The 18,414-nt window shown below is 42.9% G+C and overlaps 2 gene segments (V, D, J or C); both read left to right on the top strand.

The window, feature by feature from the left end:
* The first annotated feature begins 2,816 nt into the window (after positions 1-2,816).
* Positions 2,817-3,571, top strand: LOC118664139. The segment is given in 2 exon segments: positions 2,817-2,915; positions 3,084-3,571. Coding segments are annotated over 2 exon segments (438 nt in total).
* A 5,533-nt stretch (positions 3,572-9,104) lies between these two features.
* On the top strand, positions 9,105-9,796 carry LOC118673263. The segment is given in 2 exon segments: positions 9,105-9,255; positions 9,423-9,796. Coding segments are annotated over 2 exon segments (423 nt in total).
* Positions 9,797-18,414: the final 8,618 nt, after the last annotated feature.

Raw genomic sequence — 18,414 nt, 5'->3', positions numbered from 1 at the left:
AGCAGACACAGGTGATATTTAGCCTTCTCCAGATTTTTTTCTTAGACAGGTAGTTGAAAAATACCATGTTATTAAAGTAAATGAAAAAGAGTTTTTGACAGTTGGAGATAATTCTGTAAGTTTACAGACTGAAAATTTTTATCATGTTTTGGGAAAACACTGTAGTGGAGTTTGGGGAAAAAATGACAGAGTATGGAATCTGAGCCAGTAGTGGCCAGGAAACAGGAATGCATGCCCTGAGTGATGGCTTATACTTTAAGGGATATTTCAGCAAATATATAAGCTAGTCATTGCATTTAGAATATACCATCTCTTTTGACATCAGATAATAAAAACACCTGTAGAATAAATTTACATATAGATACATTTTCTGAATCTGCAGCCTGATGTTTTCTGAGAATTTGTATTCTTTCTCTCAATACTTTATATAACCCACATAGCAAGGAATAGATTTAAAGCTTGTCAGATTTCCCATTGCAAATCAAACCAATCTATGGCTCAAACTGTTTCCCAACTCATGGGACTTCCACCACCTGCTCCTTTATCATTGAGTTTCAATCTTCTACCTCTTATAGCAGTCATCTTTATTGCAACATTTTAACTGTGTGTGCTGTCAGTTTTCTTGGAATAGCAAGGTCATGGGCAAGACCAGCTCAGAGAAGCTGAGTCTGAGATAATAGCTATTTGAAATCTTCAATGATTTCTCTCTCTCTTATTCTGATCTTTGACTTATATGTTTATTTTAGAAAGAGTTTTCCTCCACAACAGACAAATGAGAATGGTAGATTTAGCTGAAAAGGAAGGTTTCATATTTTCTTTGTCTAAGAGATTGAATCATGGCACTTTCCTGATTTCAAATATGCCATCCCAGGTGTGGGAACCACGCCAGAGATGCCTGATAGTTAAGGCTGATTAAAACACAGAGGCCTGTTGTCAATACACAGAAGGTCCAAGGCCACTCTATGCCTAGGCTAAGATACCATAAGCAGGTGCAAGGCCACAGCAATCTCACGGTGTGCTGGGCCTTTCTGTAGCCAAAATGATTGATGTCATTGTTGGCACAAAACCTCTTTTGTGTAAGTAATATTAAAAGTATGTTACTGAGGCTAGAGAGAGCTCAGACAGGGCTGAAAGCTGGTACTGCCACAATGTAAGGCTAAGAGCTCATAGAAAGCTCAGATATATCTACCATGTTAACCAGCTAGAGTGTGCTGGGCAGGAGAGAGAGGAGAAGCTGCTGACCAGAGAGCTCAGATACCACTATGATGTAAGGTGGTGAGTTTAGAGGCAGCATGGGGCTGCTCATATAATAACTGTAGGTACAGAGGCTATTAAGGGTGCTACTGCTTTATGGGAAAGATGTCTTTTTGACCAACCAGTGTATGGCTGCTGGTATAGAACTGTTATAAAAAACTGTTTTGTCTGATGACTTATGGCCACTGGCTTCTGCACTAGACTCATCCTTATATACCCACAACTTCTTATGGCTTCTCCGTCTAAGACCCAGCGTCCAAGAAGTCCAGCCCCAGGCAGAGGGGCTTGGACCCAGCACCTGTGCCTAGTGAGCAGAGGATAAAGGAGAAACTTGGACTAAGTTCCCAACAGTTAGTACAGTGGCTAGGGTTTGAGAAGGGACCTGCCCTGGCATAATAGGGAAGAATTTAGAAGAATATATGGACTCAGAGCAATGCAGAGCACCAGAGCTCTGTCTGTTTCTGGCACCAGGTCATCTATACTAATAAAAGGGTAATATGCTAGTTAGACCGGGTCAACCAGACATCTTCCAGACGTCTGACTTCCTTCTGGACAAAGCCACTGTGGTGGGGGCTGAGGCAGAAGTAGTTAGGGGCAGTCAGGTCAGCAGGGGAGCAAGCAGTTAGGGGTGAGATCAGGCTGGCAGGGGAGCAGTTAAGAGTCAGCAGTCTCAGATTGTGAGAGGGATGTCTGACTGCTTGTTTAGGCAGAGATCAGGCCTAAACTGGCAGTCAGACATCCCCTGAGGGGTCCCAGTTTGGAGAGGGTGCAGGCTGGACTGAGGGACACTCCCTGTGCATGAATTTTGTGCACTGGGCCTCTAGTCCTATATAATAAAAGGCTAATATGCAAATTGACCGAACAGCAGAATGACCAGTTACTATGACACACACTGACCACCAGGGGGCAGATGTTCAACACAGGAGCTGCCCCTGGTGATCAGTGCATTCACACAGGGGGAGTGCTGCTTAGCCAGGAGCCAGGCTCACGGCTGCAGAGCGCAGCAGTGATGGCGGGAGCCTCTTCTGCCTCCGTGGCAGTCAGACATCCCTGGAGTGCTCCTGGACTACAAGAGGGTGTAGGCCGGGCTGAGCGACCCCCCCAAATGCATGGATTTTGTGCATCGGCCTCTAGTTGTTGAATAAATATCAACAGCATTTACCTCTTTCCAACTTAATAATGACTCAGTAGTGTGCAGGGATGTAAATCTTTTCTTTTTCAGAGACGTAAATCTTGATATCTACATTCTTATTGTTCATGCAGTCTGATCTAAGACCTGGTTTGTTTGACCTATTGCTGCTTTCATACGACTGAGTTCCTTATAGGCACAGGGTAAAAGAAATACATTTAACCAGTGAGTTCTGTAGTTTAGAGATGTGACCACAAGATGACAGTGCTCCTCTGCTGATGCTGAATATGTGGGGGGTTCATTTCAGTGGATTCTGAGTAAATAGGCTATGGCAGAAGCAGAGCCGTTTTCTTATTGGCTGGGTAAACAATGTGAGAAACCATTATGATTGTCAGAGAGAAGAAGTGGCAGCCTGATAACAGAAGCAGTTCTGTTGGCTGAAGATTGCAAGTATATAATTGGTCTCAATTAGGAGGAACAATGAAGTCATCCATTGGAGCTTTATTTATGTTCTTGTGGCTGCAGCTGAACTGTGAGTTGAGGGATTTGGGGAGAGTATATTAGTGAACATTTCTTTGAAGCCAAGGAATAAACAGGCTTTATTCAGGGTTCCTCTGGTTACTATAGAAAAGGAAAAGTAAATTCTGGACTGTAATTATCAGGCAAACCTTTTTTTCTCTGACTCTTTCTTTCTGCATAGGGGTCAGCCATGGAGAGAAAGTGGATCAGCATCCTTCTACCCTGAGTGTCCAGGAGGGAAACACCGCTGTTATCAACTGTTCTTATTCAGACAGTGCCTCAACTTACTTTCCTTGGTATAAGCAAGAACCTGAAAAAGGTCCCCAACTCAGTATAGACATTCGTTCAAATAAGGACAAAAACCAAGCTGGAAGACTCACTGTTTTCTTGAATAAGGCGGCCAAACATTTCTCCCTGCAAATCACAGCCACCCAACCTGGAGACTCAGCCGTCTACTTCTGTGCAGCGAGTACACATTGCTTTCCAGGCACCTGCATCCTGTACACAAACCTGCGAGTGGGGCAGTCCCCTCTGCCTGGGAGAGACCAGCAAGCACAGCATTTGTGAAATTGTCTGCAAGTGGAATCTAATGTGTTGTATGTTAAAAACACATAATAGGAAGGTTAGTTTCAAGATGACCCAGAAAGTGTTAGAACATTTTGTTGGAGGACTGTTCCTTAATGGATTTTTCATTTTGGAATGTAAAGCTCTTATTTTATTTATTTTTTTTTAAAAAAAGTATTTTTATTTATTTCAGAGAGGAAGGGAGAGGGAGAGATAGAAACATCAATGATGAGAGAGAATGATTGGTGGGCTGCCTCCTGCAGGCCCCCGATGGGGATTGAGCCTGCAACCAGGCATGTGCCTGTCCAGGAATCAAACTGTGACCTCCTGGCTCATAGATTGATGCTCAAGCATTGAGCCACACCAGCTGGGCTATGTTATTTAAAAATATTTTTGGTTAATCCTTCCTTGAGGATTAGTTTTTCCACTGCTTTTTAAAAAAATTCTAAACTTTTTTTTATTTCAAGAAAAATGATTTTAAATATAATAATGTTACATGCAATAAACAATATCTCCAGAAAAATGATTTTAAACATAATAATGTTACATCAATAACACCAATTATTTAAGAAAAACAATCTTAAATATAATAATGCTAGAGGCTCAGTGCATGAAATTCATGCACGGGGCGGGGGTCCCCTCAGCCCAGCCTGCACCCTCTCCAATCCGGGACTCCTCGGGGGGATGTCCGACTGCTGGATTAGGCCCGATCCCGGGATCGGGCCTAAACTTGCACTCGGACATACCTCTCACAATCCTGACTGCTGGCTCCTAATCGCTCACCTGCCTGCCTGCCTGGTCACCCCTAACTGGCCCCCCCCTGCCAGCCTGATCACCCCTCACTGCCTCTGCATGCTGGCCTGATTGCCCCCAACTGTCCCCCTCCCCACCCTCCTGGTCATCCCCAACTGCCCCCCCTCCACACCAGCCTAGTTGCCTCTCACTGCCCTCTCTGCCAGCCTAATTGCCCCAACTGCCCCCCCTACTGGCCTGGTCACCCCCAACTGCACCCCCCACCAGCCTGGTTGCCTCTTACTGTGCCCGCCCCCAGCTGGCCTGGTCACCCCCAACTGCCCCCTCTGCTGGCCTGGTCACCCCCAACTGCCCCCTCTGCTGGCCTGGTCACCCCTAACTGCCCCCCTCATCGGCCTGGTTGTTCCCAACTGCCCCCCATGCTGGCCTTGTTGCCCCTCATGCCCCCCTACCGCCATCCTGGTCACCCCACCCAGTCTGCTGTTCAGTTGTTTGGTCTTCCCTCACTAACCCCCCTGCCGGCCTGGTTGTAGGCAGCCATCTTGTGAGGGCATGAAGGTTCATTTGCATATTACCTCTTTATTATATAGGATTACATGCAATGAACATTAATATTTCAAGAAAAAAAGGATTTTAAGCATAATAATATTACCAAAACTGTACTAACATACTCGTAGTATGATATCACAAAAGTTGTAGGAAATATTAAAATCTGCTAAATAACAGGATTACTTCTAGTATATTTAAAAATATTTTTTTCCCTCTGGCTCTTTTTTTGCTCATTAGTTAATGTTGTTCACTATATTCCACAAATGAGTGAGATCATGTGATATTTATCTTTCTCCGACTGGCTTATATTTCACTTAGCAAAATGCTTTCCAGGTCATCCATGCTGTTACAAAGGGTAAGAGTTCCTTCTTTTTTACAGCAGCATAGCATTCCATTGTGTAGATGTATCACAGTTTTCTAATTCACTCATCTGTTGATGGGCAATTAGGCTGTTTCCAAACCTTAGCTATGGTGAATTGTGCTGCTATGAACATAGGGGTGCATATATCCTTTCTGATTGGTGTTTCTGATTTCTTGGGGTATATTCCTAGAAGTGGGATTATTGGGTCAAATGGGAGTTCATGTTTAAATTTTTTGAGGAAACTCCATACTGTCTTCCACAGTGGCTGCACCAGTCTGCATTCCCACCAGCAGTGCAGTGCAAGAGGGTTCCTTTTTCTCCACATCCTCGCCAGCACTTGTCGTTTGTTCATGCTTTTTAGAAAGAGTGGAAGGGAGGAAGGGAAGGAGGGAAAGGAGAAGAAGAGAGGCAGAGAGAAACAGAGAGAAAGACATAATGTGAGAGAGACACATCTATTGGTTGCCTCCTGCACGTGCTTGGACAGGGTCGGTAAACGAACCTGCAACCAAGGTACGTGCCTTTGACTGGAATAGAACCCTCGACCCTTTGGTGCACAGGCAGATGCTCTAATCACTGAGCAACACTGGCAAGGGCTGTAAAGCTCTTTTAAATGAAAGTATAGTTGATATAGAATATTATATTAATTTCAGGTGAACAATATAGTGGTCTGAGATTTATATACCTTACTAGAAAAGTCTAGTACCATCTGTCACTGTACAAAGTCATTTCAATATTAGTGACAGTATTTCCTAGTGACTGTACATTACATCCCTATGACTTCTTTATGTTAAATTGTATGTTTGTGCCTCTTAATTCCCTTCATCTTTTTGCCCATCCAAGTTTTCCAACACCATATATTGAAGACTTTTCCCCATTGTATATTCTTGCCTCATTTGTCACCAATTTAATTGATTACATAAACATGGGATCATCTGGGTTCTTCTTTCTGTTCTATTGATCAACTTGTTTTTGGTTAGTACCATACTGTTTTTGTGATAGTACCATACTGTTCTGTGCTAGCACCATACCGTTTTCATTACTATAGCTTTGTAGTGTAATTTTACATTAGTGAGTGCGTGGTCTCCAACTTCAATTTCATTTACTTCTGCTCTTGTCTTATTTTCTTCATTCTACTAACTTTGGGTTTTGTTTTTTCTTCTTTTTCTAGTTCCTTTAGATGTAAATTAATATAATTTGAGATTTTTCTTATTTCTTGAGATAGGCCTTATTGCTCTAAACTTTCCCCTTAGTACAACTTCTGCTGCATTCTATAGATTTTGTAACTTTTTTTTTTTGTGTGTGTGTATGTGTTGGTAATGTTCACCCAAAGATATTTTTTCCACTGATTTTTAGAGAGTGGAAAGGAGGGAGAGGGAAGGAGAGAGAGAGAGAAAGAGAGAGAGATAGAGAGAGAGGGAGAGAGAGAGAGGGAGAGAGAGACATTGATATATGCTCTTGACCAGGAATAGAACCCGAGACCCTTTGGTGCATGGGTTGATGCTCTACCACTGAGCCACACCGGCCAGGACTGTAACATTGTTTTCATTTTAATTTGTCTCAAGATATTTTTTTGAAATTTCCTCTTTGATTTCTTCTCTGACCCATTGGTTGTTTAGTAACATGTTCAGTCTCCATGTGTTTTTTCCAGTTTTCCTCTTATAAACAATTAGAGACTACCTTTTTGCAAACCTTGATTTGTTCTTTTATATGTTTGTATTTTTAACGAATGTCATATGAATAGAACCATACAATACATAATCGTTTGAGAATTCTACATATTGGTGAGAGGAAGTACCAGCCACCCAGTGGTTATACGTGGTTGGAGAAGGTTTTTGATATAATTTCAATCTTCTTGAATTTATTGACTTGTTTTGTGGCCTAACATGTGGTCTCTCCTGGAGAATGTTCATGTGTACTTAAAAATAATGTGTATTCTACTGTTTTGGGTTAGAATGTTTTGTACATGCTTATTAAGTATATCTAATCTAGTGTGTCACAAGGCCAATGTTTCTTTGTTGATTTTGTCTGTGCCTATCCATTAATGTAAGCGGGGTGTTTAATTATTATATTACCATCAACCTCTCCCTTTGTGTCTGTTAATATTTGCTGTATGTATTTAGGTGAGCCTATCATGGGTACATAGATATTTACAAGTTTTATATCCTCTTGTTGGATTAATCCTTTATCATTATGTTATACCCTTGTGTCTTGCAGTGGTTCTCAACCTTCCTAATGCCGTGACCCTTTAATACAGTTCCTCATGTTGTGGTGACCCCCAATCATAAAATTATTTTCGTTGCTACTTCATAACTGTAATTTTGCTGCTGTTAGGAATCGTAATGTAAATATCTGATATGCAGGATGTATTTTCATTGTTCGCGACCCACAGGTTGAGAACCGCTTGCAGCCGTGGGCAAACTACGGCCCGCGGGCCAGATCCGGCCCATTTGAAATGAATAAAACTATTGAAAAAAAAGACCGTACCCTTTTATGTAATGATGTTTACTTTGAATTTATATTAGTTCACACAAACACTCCATCCATGCTTTTGTTCCGGCCCTCCGGTCCAGTTTAAGAACCCATTGTGGCCCTCAAGTCAAAAAGTTTGCCCACCCTTGGCTTAGAGTCTTTGTTTTAAAGTCTATTTTGTCTAAGTCTTGCTACCCCAGCTTTCATCGCATTTCCGTTTGAATGCAGTATCTTTTTCTGTCCATTCACTTCAGTCTGTATCTTTAGATCAGAAGTGAGCCTTGTGTAGGCAGCACACGAGGGGTCTTGTCTCTTTAAACCCATTTGTCAGAAGGACTGCACTTGCTCCGGAGGCTCTAGGGGAGAATTTGTTCCCTGACGCTTCCAACTGTGGTGGGTGCCAACATTTCTTGACTTGTGGATGCATCACTCCAATCTCTGCCTCCATAGTCTCCTGTCATCAAATCTCCCTCCGTCTCTGTCTTAAAAGTACACATGTGATTGCATTTAGGCTCCTATAATCCAGAATTACCTTTCCATGTCAAGGAAAGATAATTGAAAAGACAAAAATATAAAAGAACAAACCAAGGCTTGCAGGAAGGTAGTCATGGGGATGTGTAATTTAAAAATGACAGCATAAGGGAGTCTTGGGGAGTAATTAAACTCTTCTGAGTCATGATTGTGTGATAGTTACATGATCTATTAAAATTCAAAACTATAGTTATAACTGTACAGGAAAGTAGTCAATTTTATATGACTTTTTAAAATAAAAATATCAAAATTCTTAATTATATCTTCAAAGGTTTTCGTTGTTGTTGTTTTTTGTGCCTGTGTGTGTGTGTGTGTGTGTGTGTTTTCCATATAAAGCAACATTCACAGATTCCAGGGATTAGGACCTGATTTTTTTTAAGCCATATTTTTGCTATCATAGTTGACAAGGCTGGTGATTTTCTTTTCTAAATTGAGAAAAGAACATACTTGTTAGTCAGAGTCCAGTCATGAAAATAAAAACCATATCAATTACTTTATTTTATTTCTCACTGTTTAACATTTCAAATCATCAATCTTCCTTCTTTTTTTGTTAATCCTCACCCGAGGATATTTTTCCATTGATTTTTAAAGAGAATGGAAGGGAGAGGGAGAGACAGAAAGAAACATCGATGTGAGAGAGACACATCGATTGGTTGCCTCCTGCATGCACCCAACCAGGGCCGGGGAAATCTGCAACCAAGGTATGTTCCCTTGACTGGAATTGAACCTGGGAACCTTCAGTCCTCAGGCCGATGCTCTATCCACTGAGCCAAACCAGCTAGAGCCATCAATCTTCCTTTTAATATAAAACTATACCATGTTTATCTTCAGTATAATTGTTACCATTATTAATGCAAAAGGAAGTGTGGGTTGGGTGAGACTCTCAGCCAGTACATAGAAAGTTTGACGTGACCCACAGCAACGTCTGCACCAGGAAATCCTGTTTCCTGTTCTGGGGCAGCAGCAGCACCCAGCTCAGAATTTCTTCTCTCCGTCTGTCAGTCACCTCACATTGCAGAGCCTAACACTGAAGAAGAAAAAGAAGATATCTTCCACCAAGTGGGAGAAAACTTGAACATGTTGGTGTCCGGTCTTCTGAGGGTGGTCATAACTTCCATGTGGCTAGGTAAGGATGCCCCAGGGGGAATGGGTCTTCTCTGTGACATAACAACATGGGGTGCAGGCAGTCTTTTATCAGTACCCTGGGAAGGAAAGCTGGCCGGGTGTTTAAAAAATTCTTTTTGTCCCACATCACTTATCCCATAAGCTTCTGTTTGTATTTTCTTCTTTCAGGATCCAGTATTGCCCAGAAGGTAACTCAAGGCCAACAAGCAATACTGGTGCACGAGAAGGAGGCTGTGAGCCTGGGGTGCACATATGACACCAGTGTTCCAAATTATAGTCTATTCTGGTACAAGCAGCTCAGCAGTGAGGCGATGATTTTCCTCATTCGTCAGGACTCTTACAACCAGCAAAATGCCACAGGAGGCCGCTACTCACTGAATTTTCAGAAAGCAAAGAGTTCTGCCAACCTCATCATCTCAGCTTCACAGCTGGAGGACTCAGCAGTGTATTTCTGTGCCCTGAGTGAGCCCACAGTGAGAGGCGTGTTAGAAGGAGGTGTACCAAAACCCCAGGGCTCTGCTTCATGCATCCACCTGCTGTAGGGACCAAGGCGGGGAATTGTAATCACAGACAGGAAGCGACAAGGGCTGTGGCAGCACAGGTGTAGGTAGGGTTAGAGGGAAAACACTCTATGAAAATACCTCTCTAGGTTCATGGAACATGTGTAGAGTTATCATAAATAAAAAAATCCATATTCTTAAAATTTGGGGTTGAAAATATTTATAAAGACAAAGAACAGCCTCAATAAATAGCTTGCCATTTTGTGATAGATTGAGCTAGAGACGAATTGACTAAGGAAATTCAGAAACATCTGACTCAGAAGTCAATAAAAATATGTGTGAATGTTGGATTTTCAGATCAATTTGTTCAATAAATATTTGCTGGGTATATATTATACAGGGGAGGAAAAATTCTCCTCTATCCTCTTTGGATCACTGTCTAGGTCTAAGAATTAAACTGACATAAGGCCCGGCTGATGTGGCTCAGGAATTGAGTGTTGACCTATGAACCAGGAGATCACAGTTTGATTCCTGGTCAGGGCACATGCCCAGGCTGCGGGCTCGATCCCTGGTGGGGGGCGTGCAGCAGGCAGCCAATTAATAATTCTCTCTCATCATTGACGTTTCTATCTCTCCTTTTCCCTTCCTCTCTGAAATCAATAAAAATATTTTTAAAAACGGACATAAAACAAAATAACAGGAGAAAAGTATACACATTTTATTAAATTTTTATTGTACATGGAAGCCCTTACAAGCAAATGAAGATATGAAGACGTGATCAGGGCAGGAAGCTTTAAAATTTTTTAGATACGAAACAATAAATTTATGTAGAATTGACAAGACCAATGTGTATGAGCTAGTGGAAGTCCAGCTAAGTAGTCCTTATCTTCCTTAACTAGGAAGATGAACAAAGTCTGCTGTGTCTCTCTCCAATAAAAGGAGAATTCATTTCCTGTGTTTAGGCTGAAAAGATCTTTTTTTGTTTGTTTGTTTTCTGTTTCTTTTTTTTTCATGTCTCTTTTTTAAATGTTTCAATTAAAGTTGATAATGTCATTTTATATTAGTTTAGGTGTACAGCATAGTGGTTAGATAATCATATTCTTTGCAAAGTGATTCCCCTGATATTTCAAGTACCCATCTGACACCAGTTATTGCAACATTACTGACTATATTACCCATGCTATACTTTACATCCCTATGACTATTTTATATCTACCAATTTGTTATTATTATTTTTTTGTTAATCCTCACCAGAGGATATTTTTTCCATTGATTTTTTTTAGAGAGAGTGGCAGGGAGGGAGAGAGAGAAAGAGAGAGAGAGAGAAAGAGAGAGAGAGAGAGAGAGAGAGAGAGAGAGAGAGAGAGAGAGAGAGAGAGATAAGAGAAACACATTGATTGGTTGCCTCCTGCACATGCCCCAGTGGGGACTGGGAATCGAACCCATGACCCTTCGGTTAGGGCTGATGCTCTAACCACTTAGTAATGCTGGCCAGGGCGTATCTACCAATTTGTATTTCTTAATACCTTCATCTTTTCCCCTCAGCTCTCTAACGCCCTTACTATCTGGCAATCCTCTGTTTGTTCTATGTATCTATGAGTCTGTTTTTGTTTTGTTTGTTTATTTTGTTCTTTAGATTCCACATATGAGTGAAATCATATGGAATTTGTCTTTTTCTCTTTGACTTATTGCACTTAACACAATGCCCTCTAGGTTCACTCATGTTGTTGCAAATGGTAAAGTTTTATACTATTTTTATAGCTGAGTAATATTCTGTTGTAGATATGTACAACCTCTTTTTTATCCACTCATCCATTGATGGGCACTTAGGTTGCTTCTATATCTTTGTTGATGTAAATAATGCTGCAATGAACATATAGGTGCATATACTTTTCATATTAGTGTTTTGGGTTTCTTCCAGTAAATACCCAGATGTGAAATTGTTGGGTCATGAGGTAGTTCCATTTTTAATTTTTTGAGGAACCTCCATACTGTTTTCCATAGTGGCTATACCAATTTGTTATCCCATTAACAAAGCATGAGGGTTCCCTTTTCTCTACATCCTTGCTAACACTTGTTGAGGACTTATTGATGATAGTCATTCTGAAAGGTGTGAGGTGATAGCTCATTGTGATTGTATTTTGCATTTCTGATGATTAGTGATGTTGAGCATCTTTTCATATATCTATTGCCATCTGCATGTTTCTTTGGAGAAATGTCTGTCAGGTCCTCTGCCTATTTTTAAATTGGATCATTTGAGGTTTTTTGGTGTTGAATTGTATGAGTGCTTTATAAATTTTGGATATTAACCCCTTATCAGATGTATCCCTGGTGAATATCTTCTCCCAATCACTTTGTTGTCTAATCATGTGGTTGATGGTTTCCTTTGCTGTGTAAAAACTTTTCAGTTTGATGTAGTCCCCTGTTTTAACTTCTTGTTGTTTCCTTTCCTCAAGGTGATATATCAGAAAAAATATTACTAAGGGCAATGTCAGAGCGTTTACTGTCTATGATTTTTCCTAGGAATATTATGGTTTTGGCTCTTACATTTAAGTCTGAGCTTATTCTTGTATATGGTGTAAGAAGGTGGTCTAGTTTTATTTTTTTTGCATGTATATGTTCAATTTTCCCAACATCATTTATTGAATAGACTTTGTCCCATTGTATATTTTTGTCTCCTTTGTCATAGATTAATTTACAATTTAGGCATGGGTTTATTTTTGTGCTCCCTGTTCTGTTCCATTGATTTATGTCTGTTTTTATGTCAATACCATGCTTTTTTTTAACTTTTATTTTTAAATACTAGTGGCCTGATACATAAAATTCATGTGTGTGTGTGGGGGGGGGTGTCCCTCAGCCCAGTCTGCACCCTCTCTAATCAGGGATAGGGCCTAAACGGGCAGTTGGACATCCCTCTCACAATCTGGGACCGCTGCCTCCTAACCACTCACTTGCCTGCCTGCCTACCTGATTGCCACTAATTGCTTCTGCCTGCCAACCTGATTGCCCCTAACTGCTCCCCTGCCAGCCTGATTGATGCCTAACTGCTCCCTTGCCAGCATGATTGCCCCCAACTGCTTCCCCTGCTGGCCTGGTTGCCCCCAAGGCTTTTATTATTATAGATAATATACACATTCAAATGTACAGCTGTATCAGGCCAGCAGGGAAGGCCTATCGTGTAAGAGTAGGCCTTCCTTCTCCCGATTGCCAACACCGGTTTCCCCCTGGCACCCGGTAGGGGCTCCTCTTGAAGCCCTGGCTTTGTCCGGAAGGACATCTGGTCTAATTAGCATATTACACTTTTATTATTATCCTATCTAATAAAAGAGAAACATGGTAATTAGCCGTACATCCGCAACCCTTCCCATTGGCTAATCAGGGAGATATGCAAATTAACTGCCAGCCAAGATGGCGGCCTGCAGCCAGGCAGCTTGAAGCGAACATGAGGCTTGCTTGCTTCAGTGACAGAGGAAGCCAACATTCCCCACCTGCCACTGCTGGCCTCTGAGCTTGCAGTTTGAAAAATTGTTACAAATATAGAAGCTAAACAAAACCCCAGAAACCTGCTTTCAGCCAGCCGAGATCTCAGAGCTGGAGTTGATGCAGTGTTTCGATTATAGAACCCAAACAAACCAGATACCTGCTTTCAGCAGCAGAGGCCTCAGAGCTGGAGCCAAAGCTAAAGCTGGCCCAGAATAAAAAAGAAAAAGAAAAAAAGGAGCAGTTGGGAGCTTCAGTCACCCACCAGCCTGAAAACAGCCCTCAGCCCCTCACCCAGGCTGGCCAGGCACCCCAGTGGGGACCCCCACCCTGAAGGGTGTGTGACCAGCTACAAACAGCCATCATCCCCTCACCCAGGCTGGCCAGGCACCCCAGTGGGGACCCCCACCCTGAAACAGGACAACCTTCAGGGCAAACCAGCCGGCCCCCACCCGTGCACCTCTATCCTATATAGTAAAAGGGTAATATGCCTCCCAGCACCGGGATCAGCAGAGCCAAGAGGCCTCCCGGCACCGGGATCAGCGTGACAGGGGGCAGCGCCCAAACCTCCTGATTGCTCTGCAGCTCTGTGTGTGACAGGGGGTGGGGCCACAACCTCCCTATCTGCCCTGCTCTGTTCGTGACAGGGGAAGGTGACCCAACCTCCTGATCAGCCCTGCTCTGTGCCTGATAGGGGGGAGCTCCCCAACCCCCTGATCACCCTGCGGCTCTGTGTGTGACAGGGCGCGGCGCCCCAACCCCCTGATCGGCCCTGCTCTGTGTGTGATGGGGTAGAGCCATAACCTCCCCATCGGCCCTGCCCTGAGTGTGACAGTGGAGGCGCCCCAACCCCCTGATCCGCCCTGCTCTGTGTGTGACAGGGGGCGGTACCCCAACTCCCCTATCGGCCCTACTCTGTGAGTGACAGGGGGGAGCTCCCCAACCCCCTGATGGGCCCTGCTCTGTGTGTGACAGGGGGTGGTGCCCCAACTCCCCTATCGGCCCTACTCTGTGAGTGACAGGGGGGAGCTCCCCAACCCCCTGATGGGCCCTGCTCTGTGCGTGACAGGAGGGAGCTCCCCAAGCCCCTGATGGACCCTGCTCTGTGCGTGATGGGGGGCAGCGCCCCAACACCCTGATCGGCCCTGCTCTGTGCGTGACAGGGGGTGGCGCTGCAACCTCCCCATTGACCCTGCCTTGAGTGTGACAGGGGCGGTGCCCCAACCCCCCAATTGGCCCTACCCTGAGCGTGACTGAGGGTGGCATCGCAACCTCCCAATCCACCCTGCTCTGTGCATGACAAGGGTGGCGCCCCAACTCCCCAATCGGCCCTGCTCTGAGCCCGACCATGGGTTGCACCTAGGGATTGGGCCTGCCCTCTGCCACCTGGGAGCAGGCCTAAGCCAGCAGGTTGTTATCTCTCGAGGGGTCCCAGACTGTGAGAGGGCACAGGCCGGGCTGAGGGACCCCCTCTCCCCCCCGAGTGCACAAATTTTTGTGCACCGGGCCTCTAGTAGAAATATAAACTCTCAGGACATTTGCTTGAAATGTCTTGAAGCAAACAATAGAAATCAATTGCAAAGTTCTGAAAATCCCAGAACATCCCAACTCTGATGGCATTGCATTGCATTGCTAGGTCAAAGTCCTTGACCTGCCCAAACTGCAGTTTCCATTCTGCATTACCTGTACTCCTTCCTCACCTTTGCTTGTTTCGGAATGGCAGCTTGCCGATAATTGTCAAGGTCTCCTAGAAGTGCCTAGACTGGAGCAGCATCCACTTTCCTTTGAAGATGCACACATACCATTTTGTCTCATTTCCAGCTCCTTCTTTCACCATCTAGTATTTTTGGAATGGTCGTCCACTGCCATACACCCAGCTTTCAGAGCTGAACAGAAGCTTTCCACACAGACAATTGTGGATTCAGACCCTGAGTCTACCTCTCCTTATCTGAAAAATAAAGTTAAAAAAAGCACAGATCTATTTTATAACGTTCTAATGATAGGGATAAAGTGTCTAATGTGTGAATGATACTTAAAGGTGACGGATCAGTACAATAGCAAAGAGCTTATCTTTTTTGGGTGAGTCTGGTTTTCAGGGAGTTGGGCCCTTTAAGGGAACGCCACCCTAGTTTCCTACGTGAGTCGTCCCTCCTGTCCTGGGGCTGGAGGCGGTGGCCCTCTAACCTGGAACTGACGGCCGGCTGTGTGCTGCTGGCACCACCAATCTGAGTTCCAGAAGGAGCGAACCTGCGGTGTGTGAGCGAGTGAGCTAAAGCAGCACCACCTGCAGGTGGCAGGCGCAGCTGAAGCCTGCCCATCTGTCTCTCTTTGGAATTCCTCCAGAGGAGGCGGGCAAGCTGCATGCAGTTGTGCTGCTCCTCTTTGCACGTTCGTTCTCCAAATAGGGGCTCCCCATTTCCCACCACCCGCACCCCTGTGTGGGCTGGGCACACCATCTGCACACAGCGCCCTGCTGCAGCGCCCAGACTGGATGTAGCATCCCCATCCTGCTCCCGTCCTTGCTGTCGCTGTGGTGACGAAGCAAGCATTCCACCAGGCCACTCACACTGCCTGCTCTCAGTGGTTGACCCCCCAGGACTGGGGAACTTTGGCGGGGCTGAGGGGACTGGGTGTCACCATCTTGTGGCTATGGGAGCTCCCATCTTTGTGATGGAGTGATGGTTAATTTGCATATTACCCTTTTAATAGATAGGATATTTTTATTGATTTCAGAGAGGAAGGGAGAGGTAGAGAGAGATAGAAACATCAATGATGATAGAGAATCATTGATCGGCTGCCTTCTGCAAGCCCCACACTGGGGATTGAGCTTGAAACCCAGGCATGTGCCCTGACTGGAAATCAACCTGGTTCATAGGTTGATGCTCAACCACTGAGCAACACCGGCTGGGAAGTACCGTGCTGGTTTGATTACTATAGTCTTGTAGTATAGTTTGATATCAAGTAGCATGATACCACAAACTTTGTTCTTCTTTCTCCAGAGTGCTGTGGCTATTGGAGTTTGTTAGTGGTTTCTTATAAATTTTAGGGCATTTTGTTCTAGTTCTTTGAAAAATGCCATTGCTATTTTGCTAAGGATTGCATTGAATCTATAGATTGCTTTGGGTGGTATGGATTTTTTAACAATGTTAATTCTTTCTATCAATTAGTATCGTATATTCTTTCATTTATTTATATCGTCCTTAATTTCTTATATTTTTTTGAGTATAAATCGCTTACCTCCTGGGTTAAATTTATTAATAGGTATTTGGTTTATTTTTTTATGCAATTGTATATGGAATTGTTTTCTTAATTTCTCTTTCTGATAGCTTGGGTTTGGTGTATCAGAATACAACCAATTTCTGAATATTAATATTTATTAATATTAATGTATCCTGCTACTTTACTGAACTCATTTACAGTTCTAATAGATTTTTAGTGGAATCTTTAGGGTTCTCTCTATATATGCGGTACCATGTCATCTGCAAATAATGACAGTTTTATTTCCTTCTTTCCAATTGGGATGCCTGTATTTTCTTCTTCTCATCTGAGACTTTGGGTAGGACTTCTAATATTATGTTGAATAAAAGTGGTGAAAGTGGACATCCCTGTGTGTTCCTGTTCTTAAGGGAAATACTTAAGCTTTTCCCTGTTGAGTGTGATGTTACCTGTGTGTTTGTCATACATGGCCTTTATTATTTTGAAGTATGTTTTCTCTATTTCCAATTTGCTGAGAATCTTTATCATAAATGGGTGCTGGATTTTGTTAAATGCGTTTTTCTGCATCCATTAATATAATTATATAATTTTATCCTTTATTTTGTTTATGTGCTATATCATGTTAATTGATTTGTGGATATTGAACCAACCAGGAATAAATTCCACTTGATGATGTTATGTAATCTTTTTAATGTACTGCTGAATTCAATTTGCTAATATTTTTTGAGGATTTAATAATAATCCTCACCCAAGGATATATTTATTGATTTTAGAGAGAGGAAAAAGAGGGAGAGAAGAGAGAGAGAGAGAGAGAGAGAGAGAGAGAGAGAGAGAGAGAGAGAGAGAAAGAGAGAGAGAGAGAGAGAAACATTGGTTGCCTCTTATATGCACCCCAACCAGGGACTGAACCTGCAACCTAGGTATGTGCTCTGACTGGAATCAAACCTGTGACCATTCAGTGTATGGGACAACCCCCCCCAACCACCTGAGCAACACCGGCCAGGGCTTGTTGAGGATTTTTACGTCTATATTTATCATAGATGTTGGCCTAGAATTTTATTTTCTTGTAATGTCTTTGTCTCATTTTGAAATCAGGGCATTGTTGACTTCATAAATCAAGTTATTGCTGGCACTCTTGAATTTTTTCAAGTAGTTTGAAAAGTAAATGTCAATTCTTCTTTGAATGTTTGGAAAAATTCACCTGGTCCAGGACTTCTATTTGTTGAAAGTTTTTGATTACTAACTAGATATTTTTGGTAGTAGTCTGTTTATATTTTGTGTTTCTTCTTAAGTCTTGGAAAATTGAATGCTTCTAGGCATTTATCCATTTCTTCCAGTTTGTCCAATTTGTTGGCATATAATGGTTTGTAGTAGTTTTTTTTACAATTCTTGGTATTTCTGTGGCATCAGTTGTCAACTGTCTTCTTTCTTTTGTGATTTTATTTGGGTTCTCTCTCTTTTTCTTGATGACTCTGGTTTAAGATTTATAAATTTTGTTTTTTGTTTTTTTCAAAGAACCAACTCATGGCTTCATTGATTTTTGTATTGTCTTTTAAAAAATTTATCTTTATTGTTGAAAGTATTACAGATGTTCCCCCTCTTCCCCCATTGACCCCCTCCACCCCATGCTCACTCCTCCCAGGCCTTCACCAGGATATTGTCTGTGTCCAAGGGTTATGCATATATGCATATGTTTCCCAGTTAATCTCTGCCCCCCACCCCCACTCTGCTTCCCTCTGAGATTCATCAGTTTGTCCCATGCTTCTATGTCTCTGGATCTATTTTGTCCATCAGTTTATGTTGTTCATTATATTCCACACTAGAGGCCTGGTGCATGACATTCGTGCACTGGGGGTAGGTGGGGTGGGTGGAGATGGGGAGGTCCCTCAGCCCAGCCTGCGCCCTCTCCCTTTTCATTTTGTTGATGGTTTCGTTTGCTGTGCTGAAGCTTTTTAGTTTGATGT

The sequence above is a fragment of the Myotis myotis genome, unplaced genomic scaffold (assembly GCF_014108235.1).
Source record: "Myotis myotis isolate mMyoMyo1 unplaced genomic scaffold, mMyoMyo1.p scaffold_m19_p_1, whole genome shotgun sequence".
Taxonomy (NCBI): domain Eukaryota; kingdom Metazoa; phylum Chordata; class Mammalia; order Chiroptera; family Vespertilionidae; genus Myotis; species Myotis myotis.
This window is presented reverse-complemented; position numbering and strand designations above follow the sequence as displayed.